At 39.6% G+C, this 16,556-nt stretch overlaps 1 protein-coding gene across 6 annotated transcripts in view; it reads right to left on the reverse strand.

Moving 5' to 3' along the window:
- nectin1b (nectin cell adhesion molecule 1b) overlaps positions 1 to 16,556 on the reverse strand; it is a 230,942-nt gene that overhangs the window by 142,986 nt on the left and 71,400 nt on the right. For all 6 annotated transcript variants that reach the window (XM_028045709.1, XM_028045710.1, XM_028045713.1 and 3 more), the window contains exons 2-4: positions 10,713 to 11,081; positions 7,261 to 7,560; positions 6,271 to 6,388 (exon numbers count right to left, since the gene is read on the reverse strand). In XM_028045709.1, the coding sequence (XP_027901510.1) occupies positions 6,271 to 6,388; positions 7,261 to 7,560; positions 10,713 to 11,081 (787 nt within the window). The remainder of the gene's footprint in view (positions 1 to 6,270; positions 6,389 to 7,260; positions 7,561 to 10,712; positions 11,082 to 16,556) is intronic.

The following is a 16,556-nucleotide window of genomic DNA, read 5'->3' on the forward strand; positions in this document are numbered from 1 at the left end:
TAATTCATGCACAAAACTTTATACACATTCTTACACTCACAACTGTAAAGTTCTCTGTTTATTATTTTACATGTTTAAAAGGTAATTATTAAAGTTTACTAGAAATATTTTTTTAAATATTTTTTTCTGGATGGATGGGCAGGTGACAGATGGAGGGACAGATAGATGTATCAACCAATAAAAATAGTTGGATGGATGGATGGATGGATGGATGGACCAATAAAAACTCCTGAATGGTTGGACAGATGGATGGAAAGATGAATGGATGGGTGGATGGACAAAGAAAGGGAAGTATGTATTTATGGATTGATTGATGGATGGACGGATCGGTGAATGGATGCATGGATGGATCAATAAAAATGAATGGATGGGTGGATGAATGAAATGATAGGTGGAGAGATGCATGGATGGATGGATTGGGGAACAAAGGGATGTAAGGATGATTGAAGGATGGACAGATGAACCAATGAAATCTGTTGAATGGTTGGACAGAGGGATGGAAAGATGGATGGAAGTACAGAAGAATGGATTGATGGACCAATGGTTGGATTGATGAAGAGAGGGATGTATGTATGGATAAACAAGACCGGGAATAAAACTGGAATACTATAAATACATAGTTCAGAGTTTACCCTACTGTGTAGGACCTTTGTGGTTCGAATGTATTTCTGAGCACAAAGCAATAGAAAAAGCTGAGCGTGTGTAGATTTTCCGTTGGTCACCTTAGTGAGGCAATTGCAGCGAGACGGCAAACAACCCTCAATACAGTATGTCACGATTCAATAATCAGTTAACTTGTGAACCTCCTTCAAATGCTGAGTTCTGCAAAGCTCAATTGATTTGCTGTAGAAATGAAAGGCTTGCAAACTGCGATTCACCACTGGCTCTGCCATGACCAGCAATGCCCGCATGAGTGAATGCAGGGGGGTTGGGGGGTGTATGCGTGTGTGTGACTGAGTGTGTGGGCATGAATGGAGCCTGAGGGGCAGCAAAATAAAAGACTAACAAACAGCTTGAGAGCGATACAGATTCTTTGATGACTGGCTGGGCTCCTCATGTATGCAGTGTCTGTGTACAAATGTTGGTGTGAGGAGGCTGCAGCAACCTCACTTCCCTGTGTCAGTTAAACTGCATCATTATTTTAGGAGGAAAAACTGAGGGGAAAATATACCCTGTAATTAAAGCTAGAACTCCTTTACATGGAGCCTTGCCTCGCTCACTCAAAGTATTTGGGGTCCTAGGAGTAGGAATGTCACGGTACATGTAGCTAACGACATGAAACGACACACTGGGTCCTTCAAAACAAAACAAAACAAAACGACAAAAGATTTTGGCAATATTTGTGGGAAAACAAAACCTAATGAAGTCCAGTTGTTTCAGATTTGACACTAGAAAGGATAAAATTCAAACAGTTTGCACTGTTAAGAAGCTATGAAGGGGACACTGCGCTTAGCTGCATTAGCAGCCATGGGTAATATCCTAACAATGCATATTTTTCTATCTTCTTTTTTTTGTTCTACTGAATACCAAAAAACAGTGGAGGCTTTTTAATCGATATTTTAGCTGGATTTTGCTGATAAACAGTCCTAATTAGCTAAACAAGGCAACTAAAGAGCTACTTCCTTTCTTACGCCAAAATAAAAGTCTCAAACAAAGCTACAACATGGGGTAACTGTCCATCTCTAATTACAATCAAAGGAACAAATCCTAACAACTCATTCTTTATCCCCTTGAGTCCTAAGTTTGAAATTTCCACCTGGATTTTTTTGCCTATTTTAATTGTATGACGTTCCTTAAATGTCCAGTGTGTAAAGATATATTGCCCACTTATCAATAACAACTAGAACTTTCAATATCTATAAGTTATTTTTGCAATTTACTATTTATCTATTAAGAGTTCCCATCATATTAATTTCACTCCCTGCTACGGTGGGAATGAAATTACCGTAATAACCTGATTTTGGATGGAAAGCGCAGCGTCTCCGTTTCCAGAAACCGTTGGAATTTTTCAGCTAGCGCAAAGTGTCGCGGAGTTACGGTACTGCAAATTGGACTGTGTCAAGCTGACAAGTTCGGTCTAGGCGGGTTAAATTGTGTATAAAACAATCCTAATAATTTTATACATAACAGAAAAATGCAGAAGTTACATAAAAATCTGTTGACGGCTGGCTGGAAGTTTAGTCTTTAGCCTTGCTCACATTTTTCGTCCTCCTCTTGTGTGAACTCTGGATTAAATAAATTGTGGTGAAATTCAAAAGCATAATCCAAAGAGGGGGACCAACAAAATTTCAATAACAGCCTGTGGAAAAACACCGAGCACTCATAACATCACTTTGAATGCTGAATTAGGATTTCTGTTTTCCAACAAAGCAAATCTTAAAAGACGCTAAGAAGTATATATTTTAAATCTGACACGTCCATTAAATCTTTTGATGCAAATGGAGTGACAATTGTGTCCTGCTTGTGGTTGTAATTAATAGGAAGAAGCTGCCCTAAAGAGGCCAACTGTGGGGATATCCAAAAAGCAAACGCATTAAGTTCTTCATCTGAGATTCTGCAAAATATCAAGGAAAAGCTATAAAAAGCACATATTAATAAGCCAAGTTGAGTCTTGCCAGATTGTTCTGCCAAAGCTACTGCCACGAGTTCGAAGCAAAATAATCTCAAATGTCTTCATGGCCAGGAAGAAAGCCAGGGGCCTCAAAATACTGTTTAGAAAGGACCCAAAAGAGGACAGAAATAATTGAGATATTTATTGGGCCTGATAACAATGTGAGGATCTCATGGCATCTGTTGAGAGAAAAGTTTAATCTAACTCAATATCACTATAGTCTGAACCTAAGTTAAAAAGGTTTACACGGATTTTAAAGGGGGGGGGGGGGAGGGGATGTTTGGCAAACAACAACCTCTAAAGATGCAATGGTGGGTCACCAAATTCTTCATTCACTTATAACTGCCTAAACAAAGAGATCTTAAAAGCTTTTGTGGCCTCAATGAAAGCAGAACTGGCTGTGCTTTTTCAAACAAACTGAGGTTTGGAAAGCCCTTTAAAAGGCTATTAAGTATCTGTGAATTTCAGCCACTGCTACTGGCGACTGAAGAAATTAACAAACAGTTGTCTTATTGTGGCCTTTAATCAACATGACTAATAGAATCTCATTTTCCGAGCAGAGATAAGCAAGCCAGCTAATTAGAGTCGAGTTTGAAGTAATCACACTGTGAAATGCATTAATAACAAAATACAGATTTCTTGATTCATGCAGGGCTTTGTCTTTGAGAAACGGAAAATGCCTTTAAGGATGCGATGGGGTTTTCTTGTCTGCTGGAAAATAGCTTTTTAATGAAAGGGGAAGGGGGAAAAAAAGAAAATTATGAAGTCTGAAATCTTATCACACAAGTAATTTAGTTGTAAGTGATAATAATGAACTCTTGAGCCTCATTTTCTCATCTTGTGCCCACTTAGAAAACTAAAGGATGCCCTAAGAAGAAAACATTTTCAAAACAAACGACGAAGTTCAAACAGAACAGATGTTTCTGCCCGGTAACCATTATCCTCAGCTGCAAGAGCAGTGTGTATTTTAAGGTTCAGAAAAGAAACTACGAAGGAACAATATCTGCAGATGGTAAAAATAACAACTGCAACTGGGACAGTAATGAAAGAAAGTCAGATATACAACTGGAAGTCTGGGGAAAACGTGAGTATTTGTACCAGTGGTAATTAGAAATGGCTACACCTTCCTGTTGGAAGTGTTTATGATGCTGTCCTGCTCCATCGTTCCCTCACAGCCTGGCGCTGACCTCCACAGCCGAGCCCAGGGGAACCTTCACAACAGATTTGGCTTCTCGTTTTCTGTGCGGCAATGGCCGTCCTCTCCGATCGGTCAGCCCTGTGCCCTCGTCTTTCCAGATCACATCTCCTCCTCTTCCCTTCCCATCTCCCCTTGCTTCAGATAAATAAAAAAATACATTATCTTGCTTTCTTATTTTGTGTGTGTGCATCTCGGTTTCTTCTCTGAAAGATATATGAATGCGCAACAAGAAAGAAAACGTGAGGGTGTGGGGGGGAATTTGTACGTCTTATTAAAATCTCATTGTTGCTGGAGGAATAGATACAATGAGGCCACAATGGTCTATTAGTTCACCTCCGATCCAGGAATGTTGCTCTCAACGTCACCCTCATGAAGCAATTACAGGAAAAATTGCAACGTTCATCTCTAGGTTTCGACACATAATGTGGGAATATAAAAATCTACGCAAATTCATTTTAAAATCCAGCTCAAATTAATTTTATTTTTGATGCGTATTGATTAGCTTGATTAACACAAGCTACAGCAAAGCTTTTTTTAGGATGGAAACAACTTCAATGAACAAGTTGGGATTTATTGTCACTTTACCCTAAAAAAACAAACAAATTTAAACATAGAAGCACAAAACCCAGACTGATATTTGCAAAAATATAATTTAGCTTTTTGCAGGACTGAACTGAATGCTTTTTTCTAGTCATCTACAAGCTTTGGGAAGAAGTCTGGCAGGAGATCTGGCAACTTTTCTTGGCAGAATTGGGTAGAGCTCATTTAAATCACTTTGGTTTCCTGGCACAGGCAGGGCTTTTATATCATATCCATCAACTGAAACTGTAGTTTGTCTGTGATTATAATAACCCGTTGCAACAACAAGTTGTGTTCACTTTCACAAGCCAAAGATTAAAGATTTTTTTAAAACTATTAATTAATTATTTGCTCAACTCTTGGGGATAATAAATCATAACATCAGTACTTATTTTTTGTATCAGCACCCTCTCAGTTCATACTGATGTTAGTTACTGTTTTGTTTCTGCTTTTTCAGGTTTACAAGCTTTTGCATTTAGTTAAAATGTTCCTGGTCCTTTTAACCAACTTACCTCTAAAAGTGACAATTTGGGTCAGAAAAGTCAAACTTGTTTGGTGTTCTAATAGAAAATGATAGCTGAATCAAAAATCTTTTTTAGAATGGAAAAAAAAAGGTAACATTTTCCGCATTGCGTAATAATCTTGTTCATATTTTGCTAAATTACATTTATCCAATAACTAGAGCAGGGGTTTCCATAGATTTTCTTCTGACCCCATACCCCCCGTGGTTCCCGAAGATTTTCTGGGCCCCCTTATGGATTACAATAAAATTCCCCCCAAAAAGAAAAAAAAAAATCAACTGGTCACACACATCGTTCAACCAGACATAAACCTAAACACATATTTTGTTTTCAAACTCCACTGAAGTTTATTTCACACTTCAGGTTGCAATAAAACAAACTACAAACCATCTTTACAGTGAAACACTTTTGTGTAACTGTTGTTTTTTTTTTCTTTTCATTCATCCACACCGCTTCCTGCGCCCTCCCCCAGGGGGCGCGCCCCACACTTTGGGAAACACTGGACTTGAGGGAATTTATGTGAATATTTCCCATATAAGTTGAAATGTGTGCACTCAACTTTTATTTAAAAATAACTGATGTTGTATTATTATTATTTAAGATTTAAAAGTATTGATGGTCCAAAATCAACATCTATTCTTACCCAGTCATGCCGATTATGAGAATATCTAAATTTACCTGCATTGTTTACATACCTTTTGGATTATATTTCCTACTTATCAGTTCTGGAATCTCATTCTGAGTTGTTATTCTGAATTTCACCCTCGTTTGCATCTTTTCTTCCGTTTGGCTTCGCTCTGATCATCACCGAATCAGAAATACTGATCTCAGCTGGTATGATGGATTAATCTACGACGTCTCGGCTTCAGTAGCCGAGGATGAGCCGCTGCCTCCATACCCTGCTGAGAACACAACAGCGCTAACAATAACGCTCTCTCACCTGCATGCTGGCCCAAAGACTTAAAAGCAAAACAGCAAACACAAAGCATAAAGTGTGCACCGTTTGCATTTATCTCTCAGTATCTGCGACCGACGGGTAGATAGGGGAGTGTGTTGCCGCTGTAATAGGCCCATTGTACTCTGCCTGGGGTTTTATCTTCATTACACGTTTTACAACAAAACACGAGGCTGCTGCTTCTATCTTGGATGATTGGTTTCTTGTGTATAAAAATGTCGGAAAAGTGCGTTTTCGCTCAGCATTCCCACTCTGTGAAATGTCCCTCCTGCGCCTCAGCAACACCTCGACAACAAGATTTAGTTTCCCCCCACAAATCTAAGGAGAGAGAAACAGCGCGCAGTCACGCTACATCTTGTTTTCGGAGCCTTTAAGGGCTTCCGTGACGGGTTTAAGTCAGACTCACAGTTTCCACTGGTAGATCGTCACAGGGGGGTTAGCGTCGGCCCTGCAGGTCAGCTGAACATTCTGACGGTTCAGGTACCAGTTTCCATCAAACCCTTCAATCTTCACCTCGGGTTCATCTGCAAGGAAGGCACAGTGATGTCAGCTCAACCCCTCCAGAACATGATAATAAAACTTATTGACACTGTTGCAACCCTGCTGAATCACAATAAAACCTCTGAAGCAAACAAGTTCACGCCTCACTTGTTTATGGTTCCAACCAAATGATTCGCTGTGTTAAAAGACACCTAACCTTTTTTTTTTTTTCCATTGTCTGGCATTTAATCAGACAATGGATTTTAAGTCAGTTAGGATCATTCAAACAATATTTACTGTGAGATTAATGAAAGAGAAACTGGATTGGTGAAGATACATAATTGTTTTCCTGACATTTCTGTTGTTTCTTCTTCATTCTTTCCATGATGTCACACAAAAAAGCAATGTTGCCTTTAAATACACCCACAGGTGTGTTTTAAATTAACTGCAATGGTAATCATAGGTGAATTAATCAGAAGCACACAAAACCACAAAATCAACTGTGCCTAGAGGCAATATAATCCCTGTACATATAAACGTTTGATTCTGGCATGCTGCTGACCAGAAACAGGAAAAGTTCAGTCTGAGTTGATGTCAGACATTAATTGGAAAAAAAAGTTAGGCGTATTTTTATACAGTGCATGTAAACAACTGAGATAGAATTGTGTCAAGTTTGCTAAAAGAATGAAATCTTCCAATCATAGTAGCAGAGGAGTTCAGGAAACTGTCAACGTCAGACTGATAACAAGCCTGGTGTTTCAGTCTAGATTCTCCCCTGCATGAATGTTTAATCTACTAGTTTTGACTTGAAATATGAAGCACTTCAGCTTGTTTGCTGTGCACTTTAGAAGCTGCAATGCCATAAACTTATGGTTGGAAGTAAAACACAAAACTTCAACAAAAGCAGGTTTCTTACACTGCACGTTGAGCACCACGCTGTCTGTGATCCTCTCGCCCCGGTACGTCACGATGCAGGTGAGCTTCTGTTTGTGTGTCTCGCGGCTCGGGACCACCACGTAGCTGCTCCGTACCGTCACCGTGCCGTTCGGGTTGCGAGTCTCCTGCAAGGTGGCTTCCCCCTTCAGCAGTGTGTTCCACTTGATCGTGCTTGGAGGCTTCCCGTTGGCCGAAGTGCAGGTGGCGACGGTCATGTTGCGCTTCTTACCCCTGGCCACGATCGTCGGGCTCGTTAGGGTCATCCGAGTCATTGGTCGAGCTGAATAAGTGAAACAAATAACATGACCGCCATGTTGAAAGACACATACTAACTCATGACTGATCTTGGTGGACTTAAACGAATGAGGTGGACTGGTAGATTTAGCAGAGTAACAAGGACTGAGAAAAGACTACCCAACTATATTTTGTGAAAGCATACATGTTTAATACCACTTGTATCCAAAGAATGCAAATATTATAAGTTTATATCATAATATCATAAAATCAACGGAGTTTCTACTTGACTAGCTGTTAGCCTTTGACCTCACCCATTTTTGTTCATTTAAAAATTACCAAGGATAAAAGACTTTGGACTGAAAGTAATTGGAATGAAATACACTTTAAAGAAAACTACTTTCCTGAAAAAGTAAAGGTGTATATTCTCTTAGCAGTGGTAATGCTAACCTCTCATAATTAGCAGAGTTAGCAGGTTAATTAGCTGGGTAAAATCGTTAGCATTTTAAGGTAAAGACACCTTGTCACCCTATTTTGTCTTCATTGACAATAACTAATCTGTAGCATACAGTGTGACATTTGCCTGTAATACAAATACTGTGGACCCCCACCTATTATCGGTTCAGTATTCACAATTTACATTTTTTTTCTATTGACAGTAAGTTTAGTTTGTTTGCAAAAAATCAGCTTCTTTGTGGAAATATTAATATATTCTAAATAAATGCAGCTTGGGAAGCTGAAACAGCTACTCACAATTCTACTTGACACGCTGTTGGCTGGCATTTGTTGTTTGAACTATTAAAATAAGTAGTTATAAGCATTTTAAGAGGAGGTCTCAATTATTTGCTGATTTTAGTTATTCACAAGCAGCTGTGGTCTCTGACCCTCACAAATACAAGGAGTCCGCTAGCAGTTAATAAACTTTCATGGCAGGAAGGCTATAGGAAAATTAGTTTTAATTTGGGTAATCATAGTACTTAATGAGGAATAACAATAGGGTTAGCATTAGCACATCTAAGCTTCACGCTGGACACAGTACTCTGATCAGTGGATCTTTATTAAACCATCTCAGCGAGGAAGAAGAGTGACTACTTCATCTACAATCAAATATGAAGTAGATGAAACTAAGGGGCTGGGATGAAAATAGTGTTAAATCCAGCCTCTTTCCCTCCTCAAAGGCAAAGAAGTTGTCAAAGCTAGATTTGCCTACCCAAATGCACAGTCATCCAATTTCAGTCCTTTGTGGGTTGCCAATTAGCAATCTACTTTCGGCACATCAAAAGGCAGGCTTGAGTTTAAGCGAATGCATAACTGAAAGCGAGCAACGAAGAAGCCCTTTTGAACACTGATGGTTGGTTATCTGCATGTAGGTTCCTGACGTTTATGACGCTGCCTGAAAAGTCCTGGGGAGGCAGAGCGGCATAAAAATGTGAACTAAGAGCTGACAAGAAGTGTTCAGGCAACAGGGACTACTCAAGTCAGGTATTTTTTCTCCTTTATACTGGGATTCAATGGAAAATACACCAGCACTTAATTACTAATTAACTCTCCAATCTGAGTTAGCTAACAACCTTTTCAAAACTGCTACTTTTCAAGATAAACTACATCTGAAGCGCTGCTTTTTCCCTGCTGGATGGGACAGTTTAAACCAAATTACTCTCTCTGAAGTGGCCTTATTGATTTCTGTCTCACCTTTCATTTTTAGTGACTATTCTCTGCTGCGGTTTCCTGTTTTATAATCTGGTTTCGGTGTTAATGTGCCCATCATCACATTAGAAGTGTGATTTTCACAACAAGAACAGTGTATTCTGCAGAGGAATGAGGGCCTTGGAGACCGACTGGGTCATAGGTGGCTGGAAATTTGTTTCAAACGCTCTGGCCTTCGCTGTAAATAACAAAGTTACAGTACCTCATGAAGGTATTCCCTTAAACCTTTACACATTTTGTCTTGTTGCAACAAGAATTTTCAATGTATTCTCTTGCAATTTTATGGAATAAACCAACTCAAAGTAGACGATTTCAGATCAGACAGATACTGTTAATATTCTCTAACAAACCTCGAAATGGTTCACAATAAAGCCCTATTTGACTGGTTGACTCCCTCTAACCCAGTAGATAGAAACACGCCACATTCACATTTTTTTTGCAACATTTCAAAAGTTTGCTTAAAATTTGCACGACATTTGGGCGGAAACATAGTTACTGGTGGTTATTTTACGAAATGTGACAAAGTTCAATGGGTGGGAATATTTCTGAGATGCCAAAACCGTGGAGGAGCATCTTACGATACTCTGAAATATAATCAGACTTCCTTTAAGACAGAGATTTCTGTAAAGGAAATCTCTGGACTTGGCTTTTAGTTTGATACTATTATCTGATTCAGAAAAAATGTGTTGTTCAGTTTCTCTTGTAAGTCAAACAGAAACCTAATTTGTTTGCAGATTTCAGATCACCTCAGATAAGTAAAAAAAAAAAACGTTTGAAGAAGAACCTTCTTAACTGATGCTGAGATGTTTAACCTGTTTCATTTCCTGGATTAAAACGTCTCTGATTCAGAGTAACAGTTGCACAATTATGTTCTGGTAAATCTACATTTGTTCAACAACTTGTCAAAGCTTGTAGTAGCAGTTAGGCTGCGGTTTGAATGCATTTCCTTTGTCCAAATTTATTCCATCAGATTCAAGGAGTTAGTTTTTTTGTGACAAATTTCCTGTCTAAATTTGAGAGATTAATGCTGGAAGAGATCACTAAACTCTCAGCAAATTAAGAAAATGTGCATTTAACCAAAGCAAACAGTCATAGAAAACATCTACCTCAATTAGCAAACTCAAGCAATGAAAATACAAACAGCAGGTGCCCTCTGAACTAAGTTTAACTAATGGGCAAAGAATTAGCAATATTCTTTGCTTATTCACCTTATTATTGTGCTTTATTGATGTCTCTAAAACACTTTCCTTGAGCAAGAAAATGCTCTTGACCCTTTTAAAAAGGTCTTATTTTAATATAGAAACCTATCATTGAACACAAAACACTTTATTCAGAACCGTTTTTCTAATTCAGCAACTATTTGTATAGAAGTTAATATCAGATGAGACCTTGGTTGAAGAAAAAGAACCAAATGAAACAAAAACAACGGCAGCAGTTGGATTCAATATAAAATCAAGCTGAGTGGTGATAGGACTCTTAATGCCTCCTTACCAAACACAGTGAGGTTGACCATGTTCTCTCTGTTGCCCGCCGGAAACGTGGTGTACTCGCAGATGTAGGCCGCCTCGTCGGACAGCTGCAGGTTGGAGAACACGATGGTGGTGTCCTCCATCTGGTGGCGCTGGAGAGCGGCCGCCTGCTTGAAGCCCACCCGCTCCTTGAAGGGCGACAGGATGGACACGCCCAGGGTCGGGTTGGCGGTGGCGACGTTCTGCTTGGTGCCGTTGGACAGCTTCTGCCAGGTGACCTGGGAGATCTTCACCGGCGGATTGCTATTGACGAAGATGCAGCGCAGTTCCACTTGTGTGCCCACAAAGCCAGACTTACTGGGGTCCATCTGTACACTCTGTCCATATACAGCTGTACAAAGAGAGAGAGAGAAAGAAAGAAAGAGAGGAGAGGAAAAAAAATTAATTACGATTAACAAGAGTCCAAGGCCAAGCACCAGCTCTTCAGTCAATAGCAAGTACATGCACTGAAAGTCAAAGAGTCAATTCAGCTTCCTGGAAACTAGATCAACAGTCACAGTCCGCCTCGTGGATTCAACCACTCACTCCTCTGTGCCGGATGTATCTATTCCCTATGCCTGTGTGAAAAAAGTTGGGTACATGCTATTATCATAATGGGCACATCCATACAGCCTCGTCTTTGTCTGCCAGGCTCCTGTTTCTGATGAGATGGGCGGGTCGAGCAAGAACCAATGCATCGCTAATGAACAAGTACAAGGGCAGAGTTGGAGCCAAGTCATCGAGCGCCGCGCTCCCCTCCATCCCGCCCAGCAACGCACCGGGTAGCCCATTGTAATTTTAATTACTTTTTACACACAAATACCTCAATGATTGCCTGGAGCTCCTATTAAAAGACACAATGTGGAGTCCGTGCAAAACAATGAGAAGGCACGCATTAGCAATAATAAAAACTCGACAATCGCACACCTCTTCCTTTCTGGGTATGCCTGTAGGAAGGTTGGTAGCAAAAAGGAAAACAATCAGTTAGCAAGGATGGATGATTAACCTCATCTGTTCTTCGGAGTTGATTGCATGCGTTTGTTGGGACCCTTTTAAAAAAAAAAATGTGTAGAAATAGAAATGTAATGGCGTAGGTTTACATTACAGCAGAAATGTTTGGGGAAATTAAATTGTTAATTAGAGTATATTTATTAAGTGGACGGTGGGGAAATATTAATAGAATAATTGCTATTCTTCAAAGCTACACTTCTATTGGCACCTGCAACAATTACAATGCAATAAATATAACTGAAGCCTTTGTAAGCGTGTGCTTAGTTGTTCTATGTAAATGTTTCAGGACACAGAGGTCAATTTCTCTTGGCAAACCTAAAAAGTATGAAAGCCATCCGTTCAAGTAAGGCAAATGCAGTTTGATCTTCGAAAGCGAGGAAATACAAGAACATATCTACCGATATCCTAAAATATCTGAAGATGAAACAAAAATGGGTGAAAACTTAAGTTTAGTGTGCCAATCGGAAGAGTTATCAGGATGATAAGAGTGAAAATCTCCAAACCTCACTGTTAGAAAACTGTAGGTTCTTCTTTTAAAGAAAGATGATTTATTTAATGTATCAGGGTGTTGTATTTATTCAACAAATACTAAGCCAAACGTTCTTAAAGCTGCTCTTACATCACTTTTAATGTTTGTGGTAATTAAATTACTACCAGCTCAATTAATCAGAATTTAACATGCATAAATGAGCAACCCTTCATCAGTGCAGAAGGAGCATCTGCATAGCATAACATGGAGATAAATGTCATTATCAGGTAATTGCTGTAACATTTGCAAAGCGTATAAGTGTCATAGATTTTCTTTTAAATTTTAGAAAATCTCCTGCAGTCTAGTTTAGCGGAAAATTCAACTGCAGACACTGAAAAAGTTAGATGTGTTAAAAAAATGGTGTGTGTTAACACAGTACAGTGATGTCTAAATACATATAGGTCAGATAACTTCCAAAAGCTTTCTTATTATCCACAAGGATTTGACTAGAAATAAAGTAATAAGCTTACTGACTGTGATTAGGGAAAGAAAAAGGTTCAACAGCAGACTTTTTAAAGGTTTTGTTGCCACTAAAGAACTTTATTCAACAAAGGTTGGACAGGAAGGAGGGAGAGAGAGAAGGGGAAGACGTGACTGGGAATCGAACCCGAGACAACTGCGTTGAGGACTGTAGCATCTGTACGTGGTGCAACTCCTCTACGACTTCTGTTATTGTTATTATATATGGAACCAAATATCTTTTATGTCAGTCATTAATAAGGCAAAAGAAGCTTTTTAGAGAATTTAACGTTGTCTCAGCAATTTTATACTATTTTAAACCCCATTCAAATGAATTCCTCTGCTGTTTATATTCTAGATCATTTTAAATCTGGACTCTGTAGTGAGTGAAATCAGAACCGATGTGCCATTGGAGGGCCTTTGCCTCTTGTTGCCTTCAACACGTCTTTGTTTTCCCAGGCTCTGATTTACGTCCCTTTCCAGGTGAGCTCTGGTGATGTCCCATTTCCTCATCCGACAGCCCCCGGCCGAGCTTGTATTTACAGCCATCCGCAGCTATAATTATCTCCTATGGATAGACAAGGACCCACAGGAAGAAAGGCTGGGATTTTCTCTGTTAATCACCATGGCCTCATAAAGCCACGAGTCGTGAACCGAGAGAAAATATGTCTCGAGTGACAGAGCCGAGGCCTGAACACACAGCCCGCAAACAGAGTGGCTCTTTAACAGGGAGCAATGGCGCCGCAGTGATGGATAATCGCTACCTTCTGTTTCCACAGGGTGGGGGGAGTTTAAATGTATATAAAAGAGATCCATTGCTCTAAAACAATATCCGGTTTTGTCAATCTGAGAAGAATATTAAGGAAAGCGGAGAAAACTATCTCAAGCAGACGCAGCAGTTGTTATGTTAAGATTTCGCCTTGTAAAAACCGCAGGTAGTCAGCCGAAGGACATCGGGGCACAATGCAGCCTCGAAGGAGAGGAAATGATGCAGACTCTGGGTGGAAAACTATTAAGATAAACAGAGTTGTTGGTGTTTTTTTTTTACCGTCTTTCACAGTGGGCGTATAACCCTCATGGTGATTTGAGCGCTGGAGAGCAGCGCATTATGAGAGAGAGGCAATTTCAATCTATTGTTATATGCTTTCAGTCAAACCCTGCCTTTGCAGCCGACTTCAAATCATATAAAACAAACTGACAACCTTTTGAAGTTGCTGAGCACACATCATCTTTCATTTCCGTCTGAACACATCAGAAAAGGGCTTCTGATGACAGATTGATTCACTAATACAGTTTGACAGAAAGGACTGGCAACCTTGTCATGTGTACCTTAAGAACCACCTGTGTCCTCGTACAGCCCAAGGCAATGCTCTACTCCCATTTGATCACGGCTTAGATTACCAGTTACGGCAACTATAGTGTGATATTTTCCGAAACAGCAAACACAATTTACTTTTGGGCGACACTAGTTAAAGTTTAATCTTAAGTTGGAGCGAAGCGGGGGAGCTGTAAAAACCCATAAATGTGTGCCTGGTCTTATCTACGCCGCTTCGCTGAGAAAACAATAACGGCACACAAAACGTGCAGCTCCTCCCTCCTCGTTCTGCCAGTCCTTCTTTTGGGTCTGATGCCACCATCTTACATTGTTGTAAAAAATTGTTTTTGACACTATTGCATAATTTAGATAAAACAAACGCAGGACAGAGATAAGATAACTGTCTGCAATTAATTAAAATTGGAGATGCCAATTGAAATATTTCAAACTCTGAATATACCTTAATAAGCATGAATACACACAGTGGAGACAGTCTTAGTGCTACAGCAGGAGCTAATATCCACAGTCTTCCTTATTCCTGCCCTTTGTTTGGGGTACAGCCAATTAAGCCTGTCACAATAAATCAATTAATTGAATGAAAAATTAAAACGAGGTCGATAATTTCCATTTGCATGATTGCTTGTTTTTCTCATGTCTTTCTTTCTTCCAAACACTGGATGACAAAAAGCTCCAGTTTGGTGCTCTGGTCTCAACTTGCCCTTTTTTGAAGGACAGTTTTGTTTACAGACACTTCAGTGTTGATTTTATTTGCTACTTTGTTTACTTATTTTGGATGTTTAAAATGTCTTCCAGTTCCAGTGTTAAATGTTTGCTATAAATGCAAGTTGACTGATCTTTGAGATGCTTTACTTGCTATAACTTGAAAATGGTCTCAAAACAATAATATTATTGTCTATCGCAATAACTTCTGCAAACTTCCCGCAAAATTTGTTATTGTGACAGGCTCACAGCCAATCAGTGACAAGGAAAATGAATGCCACTTTTGGATTGGCTGCTCAGCCAATAGCGCATCAGATAGTATTGAGCACAAGGTATTTCAGGTTCTCAGCTGTAAATAATTGTGAATATTTTCAAAATCCTACACAAAAAATAAAAGAATGCAAACGAGTGGAGGTCAGTTTGCGGTATTCACACAGTAAATACCTTTAAATTTCATAATACTTGAAATAGGAAAATCCGCTGACGTAAAAGTTTCACTATTCACCTGTCGGAGAATATTTTATTAGGGATCAATAATTTTTGAGGACTTACTGACAAATATTAATGTTTTTGGTTCTTATTCAAAGCATATTCTATTGCTTTTAATATTGAGTAATATTAAATATTGAATATCGAGTCTGGGTGCGGTGGGATTAATCACAGGGGGATGATTACTTTTTTTTTTAAATAGTGCAAAGTTGTTGTTTTTTTTAGATTAATAAATAAAATAATCTTCTGAACACTATTTTGGATTAACTCAGGCATTTTTCCAGTATTAAAATATTTCTGATTAATTCTGATTCCACAAGTTTGGTCAGAAAAAGCCAAAACAGAGGGTCTCTGCAAAGGGGCAAATAAAAATGAGGTCATACAAATGGAAACAAAGGAGAACAAATGCAACCAGCCGCACGGTCCAAAACCTTTTAATCAAAGTTTAGGGACGACCATTGAGGCCCTGCTTTGAGAACCATGTCCTCCTCGGCCAATAACTTAGTAGAACTGTAATTATAGACTGCACTACGCCATTTCAAAACCATTAAAGAGCACATACAAACCATGCAAGAGGTATTAATGTGATAGATTTCAGGAGGCTTGTAGGAACCAGTGGTGCAGAAAGGGAGGTGGAGCACACCAAGAGGGAGCTAGGCAAAGTAGCAGAGATGCAAAACTGCAGAAAGGGAGAGTGGAACAAAGAGAAAGGTGGAGCTTTAGGGAGATTTGTAGGTGCGCTGTGGGTCTGAGCCTGGATGGCATTATCATTTGTGGAGCTGGAGCTTTGTTCTTGCACTGACAAGAGGGTGACTGGGGGGACAGTCATGCTCTAATACACCTGAGGCAACTCTCTGTCTGGCTAAAGAGTTGCCAGACAGAGAGCGAGTGAGGCAAATAGAGAGAAAAGGATGACTATTTCTGAAAAGAAAAGCAACAGAACAAATAAATGGAGGTAAAAATATGGCGGAAATTGAAAAAAAAAGGAGACTTGATTCACACCAGGTGAGCTGACTTGGATCAGAGGGGACATTAGGGGGCACTATTAAAACAGCTGTTGTACCGTCTGGCCCTGCACTGATAGCAACAGACTCCAAAGGCCTCGGCACAGAGCTGTGCACAAAACGGCTGAACTGTAATAAAGCCTGGCTTGTCAGGCAGAGAGGAAAGCATGTGCTTTGTGTTGTTTGCATATGGCACTTTGGGACCTAACAGCTTTCAGCTTTCTTACGGCATGTGGACAGCGTCCAGGAAAATACAGAGCAGCAACGCGGCTTTCACTGGAACGGGTCCCGATCACTAAA

Source organism: Xiphophorus couchianus, chromosome 18 (genome assembly GCF_001444195.1).
Source record: "Xiphophorus couchianus chromosome 18, X_couchianus-1.0, whole genome shotgun sequence".
NCBI classification, from domain to species: Eukaryota; Metazoa; Chordata; class Actinopteri; order Cyprinodontiformes; family Poeciliidae; genus Xiphophorus; species Xiphophorus couchianus.